A 10,252-nucleotide genomic window follows, 5' to 3' on the forward strand; every position below is an offset into this window, starting at 1 on the left:
AGCTGCGTGCCTTCTGGCATCTGCAGCAGCATCAACCTGTCACCAGCTCTGACTGCTGCCCTGTCCATTCATTAACTCGAGCGTCCTGACTCTGCTGCTGTCAGCGTGTCAACATGAACCTTTACTCACCGATGTCCAGAACTCTCTGTTTGGCCGTGTGCTGCCGAGAGTGCCAGTACTTCCAGTATTTAAGCTGCTCGTCTCGGTTCTTGTCCTCGCTGAAGACCACCATGATCACGCTCTGAGACAGACACAGACAGAGGAGACAAGGGTTTGAATGTTAAACGTAAATGTTTCTTCTTCTTTTGGTTTTGGGATTCTGATCTCTGGGATTCTGGGAAGTGGAGTGTACAGAGAAAACTTTAGAAGTTAGCCTCAAAATAATTCACTGTCAGTGAAGGCTGATGGGCACCTCTTGATGCCTGTCTTTTAAATGGGGACACTGTCAAAATCGGACATTTCATGGATATTTTTAACAGCCCACTCACCCGAACTTTACTGATGGGGTGACGAAGACGGTTGTTGGTGCTCAGTTCGTTGAGCGTCACAGCGTAGAACTGGCCTTTGTTCAGGTAGGTCATCGGCCCCTCATCCTGCTTCTGACGCAGCGATCGGGGGGCGTCCAGCGTGTAGCGAAAATCACTGGACAAAAACAACAAAAAGACGATTAGGCTGTTTTTGGTTGACCTGTTACAGTTGCTGTTAGCGAGTTAGCGGCTACACAAATAACTACAAATGGTTAATGTGAACCGTGCTGTGCTGTGTCATTGTACTGTTAGTGACTCACACTCGCTCCTGGTGAAATAAGAAGTCATCCGCAGCCATAGAGGAAGATGTGTGGTACTTCTGCAGAGAATGCAAAATAACTGGTTACACAATGTTGCGAACAAACCCGCGGCTCAAGGCTGAACCTTTACAGTCCCATAAATACAGTCCAGAGAATTCAGCCCAGTTTGTCAAGTGGCCACTTTTCTTTTCCTTTTCTTTTCCTCAACCTTTGGACTCGGTGAATCATAGTATTTAAACATATACTGTGTTTGCGCTAGCATACCATCACAGCTCCACCCAGGCCACGCTGTTGTTCTGACTTACGTTTCCCACGAAGACCAATTACACATTACTGCCAAAGAAATCGGGAATTAAGAATTTGAATGTGTTGAATTTCAGGTGCTTTCAATGTTATTGTTTTTTTTATTTTTTTTTTCTCTGTGTTGAATTTCAGGTGCTTTCAATGTTGTTGTTTTTTTATTTTTTTTCTCAATTTTATTACAGCTGACAACACTCATCTAATATAAGTATATATTTACTTAGTCATTGAAATATAATAATAATAATAGTAATAATATGAAGTTCTGCCTATCACCAGGCTTCATTTAATTTAAAGTTTATTTTTCCGGCCTTTAGCTCAACTGGACTTTTCATGAGTCACGGTGTTTTACTGCAGTATTTTCTGCTGAAACCTTTGAACCCTGACACTTGAAAATGACATCACATTCTACCACAGACAACCTGAAACATCTGCTGACACTACACATATATTCAGACGTAGTCTAGTTTCCCAGTTAGCAGTACTTTCTCACCACATCTCTCTCCTCTTCGTACGGACTGTCTGGTGGACTCTGCTGGTCCTCTTTGATGTACGAGCTGTGGCTGACGGTGGTGGCCTCGTACGGGCTCTGTTCGTAGATCACCCTCGCCGACTCGTCTCCTTCCACTCTGTAGTGTATCGACGGAGCGGCCGTGAAGACTGACGTGTACACCTCGGCCTTCACCACGGCTCCGGAGCTCGTGCTCGTCACCGCGGAGCTGCTGAATTGGTCACGTTTGGTCTCCTGGTGCTCGGTGTTTATGGACAGGTTGACGGGGACAGACTTGAGGACCTGAACTCGGTTGTCCACAGTTTCCACCCCCTCACTTTGGCTGTTGGGGGGGGTCTGCAGTGTAGTCCTGTAGGGGAAAAAAGGAGGAATACTCACAATGACTGTAGTAATAACTACACATTGTTGGGGGGGGTCTGCAGTGTAGTCCTTTAGGGAAAAAAAGGAGGATGAACTCAGTACTCACAATAGTAATAACTACACAGTTGACATGTGAAGGAAATGATATTTCTTTGTTTACTGTTTTGGTTTTTGGTCTTTGGTCCTAAAAAAAGAGCTAAAACGTAAAATAACGAGAGTTAGCCAATTAGCCATTATTGAAAAGAAGCCAAATAGTTAAAAATAGTCCAGACAAACAAAGGTTTGCTCTACAAAAAGCAAAGGCAAATCAAGAATTCACCAAAACATCCGAACATTTACCTTTTATTTATACAAGACAATCGTACAGATGTACAAAATAAGTCTGTTTAAAGACACTGAAAATAGCAAAGAAAAAAGCATATTGTCAGGAAAAGTGAATTAAAAAAAATTAAAGACCCGACAGTTACTACAGCTAATAGGAAATACAGTAGCATCCAAGAAAAGATAAACAAACGTTAGCTCAAAAAAGCAAAGATAAGCCAAAAATTGAGAAAAATATACTAATGCTAAAATAGCAAAATAATAATAATAATAATGAATAACAACTGGCATTAATACAGCACCTTTTTAAACAAACAAACAAACATGAACGTTAGTGAGAAATACCCAGAGACTACCAAAACAGGCCACTCAACTTTTCATTAAAAATTAGCTTAAAAATAGCTAAAGGTAAAAACCATAATAATCCCAAATCCAATGATTTGTTCAGTTAAATTGAAGTTTGCTCAAACTGACAATGAGCTTTATGAGTCTTTATGATTTGTTAGTAATTCAATTCTTCATGAGGAGAAAAATAGAAAAGTTTTACATGAGCTTTAGTAACAATAGGCTGAATATAGAGTATCAGCAGCCTCCTTTCATACAGTGACGTGGTTTTTACCGTGGAATAATGTCTGAAATTCTACACCTACATTCAAGATTCTGGTTTTAACAGTTGTATTGTCTGATGCCCAGTGAGAAAAACTGCAGATTTATGTAAAGGACACCGCAGGCAAATGTGTTGACACTGGCTCATAATGACGACAACATGTTATTCACAATCACCTAATGCACTGGAGCATCTTTATCCTCTTTCACACTAACACTCAGATGAAGTTCTATTCCTAACACCAGATTAGTAACATGGATTTTTTTATAGCGTGCTGCGCTGAGAGGCTGATATCATCAAATACTCGGCCGAGTATTTGTACTTTTCAGTGCAGTCTTTGATGTGACCCAACAGAAACAAAAATCACTCATCTGTGATATTTGCCAACACACAGTCTTTACTCTCTCCAACTGTACTCTCTGACTCTTATCTCCAATCCATTCTTTATCACATCTTTATTAGCCGTTCGCTTTGAGAGAAAGTCAAATCTGTTCTTTTTTTTTTATAAGTAATCCCATTAACCAGAGGTCAGACAGCTCTACTACTGCAGTTCTACTCCAAACACGGCTACTCGGTACTCAGTATGCCAGTGCGTGTGTGACCTTCACTGACCTCTTCTCCTGTTCCTCTGTGATTTCAACAACTTTGGGAACTGGCAGCAGTCTCTTTTCTTTCGGCACCTGAAATTCCCAAAGTGAATACATCAAAAGTTGCTGGAAAATGTTCGTTATTAAAGCAAACGGTTGCAAGAAATGCCAGGATATTTCTTTTTAATTTAGTAAAGATAAATACAGGTGTTAAGAGTGTATTTTCTGGTCAAATGCAATAAATTTAACTTAGACTAATGATAATTAGGAAAGTGTATTAAACTGTGTTTAATCACATTGTAGTTTAAATTAGGGGACATTAAATGTTGACCAATCAGAGGCCTCTCCACAGAGCTAAACCAGAACAGTATGTGCACAGTTAGCTTATGTGAAAGTTATTGGTTTTTATCGTTGGCAATAATTTCTTCTGCTGCAAAGATGTATTATTTTCCACTTTGGTGCCAACTACTGGAACTCTCTGTGAACCACAGCCGTACAGGAATAGTTCCTAATGTAAACGGTATGAACGGTAATCTTTGTTTATTAGAACCTTGTAGTAGTCGTAGAGCAGGCCCAGGGCGTTGGCGCTGTCCTCGTCCCCGTTGATGCTCATCATGGCTTTGGTGGCGGCCGTCAGAGGGTTCTCCAGATACGACCTCCACGCCTCATCCTCGCTGGTGTAGGCCCGTCGCACGGCAGGGAAGGAGCTCTCATTGGGGACTACCACCACCAGACGTTTACTAGTAGACATTCACAAGTACACAATTACAACAAGGATACAATGTGTCTGTGTGTAGAGACAGTTATTAGGCCACTTGAGTCCACATCACAGACCGGTTGGACACGCTGTGTTGTCACAACATGAAGTTGAGCTCAGGTTATGGATCAGTGCTGTCACAACATTTACTCAATAGTTACTAGTGCTGCTTTTTTCTCTCAATAATGCCTCTGTGCCTGCACATGTTGCTCACTTTCTTTAGGACAATTCTACGTAGCAGGTGAACTGAACGGTTGTCCTGGATAACGAGCATCTAAAAAGGTGTAACGGCCGACCGACTGACTGTCGATGCCTCTGTGCCTGAGCAAAATCTTCACTGTCAATATTGACTTTGAGAAAATCCACAGGCCGACTGTTCTTAATCTGCAACTATGAAGACATACTTCCTACTTCATGACGTCATTTACTTCATGATCTCTGACTTTAAGTGTTATTACACTTTGTACAGTTGCATTTATAAACACAAACCTTACATCAGCAGCATATAGTAGAATATATTTTTATAAACACAAACCTTACATCAGCAGAATATAGTAGATTATATAGAATATATAGCCCACTTTTTCTGATCGGCCGCACACATTTGATACACGCGTCAGGAGAGGGCAGGGGCGGCAACGAGCACGACGACGAAGATCATGTTTACAGTGCGAACACACACTCTGCTGCATCCACCAGCGTGTGTCACAACAGTGGCTGACACCTGCTGTTTCCACAGGAGCACTGGTGCGGGATGCATCAGACGGCAACACTACGGTCCACTCAGGACTGAGCTGCAACTACTGTTAGTTTGACTACGAATCCTGAATCAGTCAGGCCAAAAAAAAAACAAAACACACAAATCTAACACATGAAAATGAAATAGTGATGAATTATTCAAAACATTTTATCTAAAAGTGACAGATACTCCAGCAGCGTGTACGTCTACACTGATGTCTGAAACACCAGTAATTATAGGAGGAACAATAAGAGTCGACTATTATGACTTTTTGTCATCGCTGACTGATGGGTTTTTATCAGATCCTCAACTTAACTGAACTACAATAAACTGAATTTCACAGAGAATATGATAACTCATTGTTGTAAATTAACAATTACAATATAATAATGAATTAGTAATAGTACTGATATGGTGTATAGCTCTATAATAATAATAATAACAACAATAATATTATTAATAAGTGTAATAATAATAATAATAATAATTCACACATCATTTGTGGTGTTGAACAGATTTCCCCACAATTCTCTGTGAAATTGACCACACAGACCAAATGATAAAGGGACAATTCATCTATTATTAAAATGTGTTATTACAACGTACTCGAACACACCTTATATCATCAAACTGCACCGCCATATTCAGTGCTTTGATGCACATGTCAAGTCAAAAACTTCTACTATTTCTGACAAGTTGGTTGACAGTAGAGTGGAATTATTTTCTTAACAAATAAATCGTGAGGCTAAAAACACGTTGGTCTCACGCAACTGTGTTTTAAACCTAAGAACAGGTTCACTGCGGGCCCCAAATATGACACATATGTAAATTCAGGAGTCAGACGTCAAGCCGTTTTATTGCAGACAAACACGTTTGTGTGCTTTAAATGAACCCCAATCCCTGCACCATGCAGCTCTGTCTCAATCCCATCAGTCAAAAATGGCGAATTCGAGTCTGTAAGGAAAACTCCACGGCGCCAAGTCGCCCCCCAACCCTCACCCTCACCCCCAGGCCTGGGTGATAACAGAGGAATATTGTATTTGTATCTAATAAATCCAGCAGTTACAGCAGCATCGCTGAGAGCACACAGCAGAGGAAGATCCTCACGTCTGACACAACAAACTGATTTTCCCGTGTGTTTTTTTTCCCCAGGTTGATCAAAGATGGCATCAGGAAACGACTTGGTTAAAAGAGAAAAAAAACACACACACAAGTGAGTAGTTTCCTTTCGAGCAGGACAGCATCAAAGCTGCCTCGATCACTTACTTGTCTGTCTCCTGTGACATATTTTCGCTTCCTCTCCGATCCTTCCTTGTGAAACAGGACTTTCAGGTCGGAACAGGTCATAGACACAGTGATCTGCAGAAGTCGGGCTACAGGTAAGTCGACTTTCCTCCGCCCGCTTCCCCTCTAGGTCTCTCTCTCTCTCTCCCCCTCTCTCTCTCTCTCACCCTCTTTCTCTCTCTCTCACTCACACACACACACCTGGTTGCAGGTAAGTCCTCTTTCACTTTCTCTAATGTGCATAATTTATTTATAGATTTAAATCATTTTAAATCAACTCCCGTCGTGTTGCTAACGCCTAATGTTGTTGTTGTTATTGGTTTTCAACTCAACTTTAATAAATTCTTTCACTGGGAAAAGGATGGTGACGGCAACGGGAAATGCCCACTTTGATTGGCTGCCGGTGCAGGTAAGGTGAGCGCTGATTGGCTGTTACAAACATACTAACGCACTGGGAGGGGAATAAAAGGCAACACACAGGGGCGCTCTGAGCTCTCATCAAGTAAGACTAAAACGTGGTTTTAGGCCCCTGGTGGTCAAAGTTGAACATTAATGTAGGAATACAATAATCTGATTGGTTACTGCACACAGGAGTAGTGGCCACTAGCGGCAGAAAGTCACCATACTGTTGGTGTTGTTCTGTGTGAGGTGGTAATTATTTTCCTCCATATCTACATTTGTATTAATTAGTGGTTAATATAATTTATATTAGCTGTATTACAAGATTTAAAACATAAATAAATAAATATAAATTAGCAGTTTATTTTTTAATTTTGCTTTCCAGCCATAAATCCATCTGTGGCCCTGGAGCTCCAACACAGACTGCCTATCAGAAGTGTCAAGCGTTGGGGCGGGGGCATCAAACCACACTCTGTGATGACCTCAGAGAGACATACATTTCCACTTATTTAACATTACGCCCCTCTCTCTCTCCCCCTCTCCCTGTCTGTGTGTGTGTGTGTGTGTGTGTGTCAGGTAATCTCAGGGGGCACAGGAGGCAGGGTGGAGCCCTGTCATTAGCTGACACTCTTCCATTGTCCTTCTAATGAAGCCATTGTATGAGCGTCTCAGACAATGTCAGAGCGAACTTTGTTTGTGTTTGGATTTATGTGTGTGTTTGCACGCCCACGGGAGTTTGGAACATTTCATCCAAATTAACACTCGGCTTTTCTCCTTTATTTACCTTGAACGGTGAACAGTTGGTGTTGGTTGTTAGATTGGGTTTAATGGACAATTGTTTGGTCGATTGTTTGGTGATTTTGGGTGGTAGTAAAGTAATTATGTATGTCTGGGTTGCCTGTTGATGGTTAGGTGGTAATCTGGGTTGTAGGTTAATAGGTTAGTAGGTTTGTGGATCAGGAAACTGACTTTCTTTTCATTCGTCTAGTTGTTTTAAATCCCTCCCTGCTGCAGTTGATCACCACAGACACAGTTAATGAATGTCTCTCATGTCAAAGATCTTTTTTTTTTTTAACGCTGACTGTGAATATTTTCACGGCTGTTTTTAAAACACAGTGAACATCTTCTTTGACTATTTGCATGACAAAATAATCACTCTGTGTGTGTGTGTGAAAACACCCTCAGGCACCCAAATATGGAAATGTCAAAATAATGTTCCAGGTACTGTTTAACCGTCACTGCACGCGTGTGTCGATGAGCAGGATGGTGGTTGTTCGCTCTGTCTTTAAAACCGTCCTCTTGTCTCATTGGTTTTACAGAACACCTGGGCCTTCTCTCTCTCTCTCTCTCTCTGTGCGTGTGTGAGAGAGTGTGTTTAAATGGAACTGCTAGATAAATACAGGTGGGGTTCCATTCTATTCACACAGATAAGAGGAACAAAACAGAGACAACACAAAGGGACATAGTAGATTGGCTTCTAAATTACAAGGATAATTCTGAGTTAGATGTACTGTCATTTTCCTTAAGCAGGGTGGGGGTTGCTGGTTTGAAGGCCAGGGGGTGGGGGGCTTCATTAGAGAGTCCACAAAACCACTGCAAATCTGCACAGAATCAACTGTGTTTTACCTTTTAGTCAAATGAAACGGACCAAGTTTCTGGATGATGTATTTGACTGCTCCATGTCTCTGACTGGTGTCCACTGGAATGTCTACCATGTGGTGCTTTGACAGATGAAACAGTCTGAGGGCTACTGTACAAGCCGCCACAGGCCGACTGCAAAGTCAAGGGCCGAGGATAACAGAATACCTCCAATGTGTGTGTGTGTTTGTGTGTGTATGTGTGCCACTCCGAGGGGTGAAAGGTGTATTCTACATACCTGGAGTTTTTTCCCGGGGAGAAGCAGCTTGTCTGGACTTGGCCAGGACTGAGTGTCTCGAGTCCTTTTTTTGAGAAGTTACCTTTCATTTGTCAGTTAGCCGTGCTACATCAAACGACTGAGGAGTTCACTGCTCCACAGCTGAGGAGAAAAGGACGGTGATTAAACTGCCCAGACATACCTGACAGTAAATGACTGAAATATAACACAACCAAAGCTAATATATAGCACATCGCTGCCAAAGAATAGTAAATATTACCTGATGGGGTTCAGTTAAAAGAGTAGGAAATGGCACAAAATAAGACAGAAGTTAAGGTGTAGTGACCAGTAAACTGAAACATTTTATAGATGCAAAATGTGACGATGCTGCTGTAGAAATGATTAAAAATGCCTCCAAATTATAATTCATATAGAAAACACACTTTATTATAGATAGTGATGACGTAGACAATATCTGCTGTCGTTCAACTGACTGACCCCAGAGCTGTGTATGGCTGTGTGTGTGTGTGCTCAGGTAAGAAATGAACCCTATGTACGTCTCTGACCTTCACCAGGTCAGTCATGAGGGGAAAAAAAGAATCCTCTCAAATACAGACAACAGCAGTTTGACATTTTAAAGCCTGAAAAGGTGAACAAACTCTAACTATTGGTTTCTTTCCATTCAGTCTTTATAAAAACGACCACAGCGACAGCCTTACAAGTGTCAGTTAAGACACACAGCCACTAACCACCAGCATGTGGTTGTGTTTTGACTGCGCTGTGGTTCGAATACTGTCCGACTGGTCTGGTAGCATTGTGGACGCGTGTCACGGTGTTGAGTAGCGGCGGCAGCGGACTGCGGCAAAACCTGTTGGTTCGGACAAAAAAGGAGAAAGTGTGAGGAGGAGCAGCTGCGAGTGGGAGGAAGTGGCTGAAGGGGAAGGTGAAATCCATCTTCCTCTTCCCTCAACAGTGTGCCGAGAACACAGCAGGTCACAGGAACCTTTGACAACAAGTGATTCTCTCTCTGTAGAATCATTGTTGTCAGACTATTTTTTACAACCTGGCTCAGTTGGAATAATTATGCCCAGAAAGACAAACCAGACCCAAAATATACTTCCAGAAATTGACCTTGATTCTCTCCGATTGGCTGCAGAACAGAGTTGATAGTGTGGGAACTGAGCAGTAAAAAAACATGGATATGTCGAAAGTGAACCTGAAAGCCCTTGTGGCGGGAGGAAAAGACCCAAATGGGGGGAAGACATAAAATCTCAGGCTGTCTGTGTTAAAGCCCGGCTCATTCATATGCACAATGGACAAGCAGATAATATTCTCCTGTCCTATTGAGTATCTGACACCTGGAAGATTTGTTTTCACATAGGCCCTAAGGCTGGCCAACCCCACCCAAATTTAAGCTAGCAAGTCTCTGCACAACAACCTCCAGGGTGGGGGAACTTGAGCAATGCATGGCTTTTGTCAACCCCCCCCCACTCCCCCTCTTTTTCTTACACTTTTTGCCCCCCCCCCCCCCCCCCTCTTTTTTCTTACACTTTTTGCCCCCTTTCTGAAAGGATAATCACATCCTTCTCTCCTGAGAGATACCCCCCACCCCTCCTTTTTTTTTTACAAAAGACAGAAGGGATTGTCTCAGTTTTTTGATGATGACAAAAACAGCAGAGAGGTGGCGGTAACAGTGGTGGTAAAGGAAACAATGGCCACAATGGGAACATTTCAGAGGAAAAAGT

At 42.0% G+C, this 10,252-nt stretch overlaps 1 protein-coding gene across 1 annotated transcript in view; it reads right to left on the reverse strand.

Moving 5' to 3' along the window:
- Nucleotides 1–6,576, reverse strand: part of grhl2b (grainyhead-like transcription factor 2b) — a 16,265-nt gene extending 9,689 nt beyond the window's left edge. Inside the window, exons 1-7 of the mRNA XM_008331503.2 lie at nucleotides 6,236–6,576; nucleotides 4,024–4,213; nucleotides 3,499–3,566; nucleotides 1,581–1,947; nucleotides 788–846; nucleotides 489–642; nucleotides 130–241 (exon numbers count right to left, since the gene is read on the reverse strand). Coding sequence (XP_008329725.1) covers nucleotides 130–241; nucleotides 489–642; nucleotides 788–846; nucleotides 1,581–1,947; nucleotides 3,499–3,566; nucleotides 4,024–4,213; nucleotides 6,236–6,255 — 970 coding nt within the window. The 5' untranslated portion in view covers nucleotides 6,256–6,576. The remainder of the gene's footprint in view (nucleotides 1–129; nucleotides 242–488; nucleotides 643–787; nucleotides 847–1,580; nucleotides 1,948–3,498; nucleotides 3,567–4,023; nucleotides 4,214–6,235) is intronic.
- Between the last annotated feature and the right edge of the window lie 3,676 nt (nucleotides 6,577–10,252).

The sequence above is a fragment of the Cynoglossus semilaevis genome, chromosome 18, assembly GCF_000523025.1.
Source record: "Cynoglossus semilaevis isolate Cse_v1.0 chromosome 18, Cse_v1.0, whole genome shotgun sequence".
NCBI lineage: Eukaryota > Metazoa > Chordata > Actinopteri > Pleuronectiformes > Cynoglossidae > Cynoglossus > Cynoglossus semilaevis.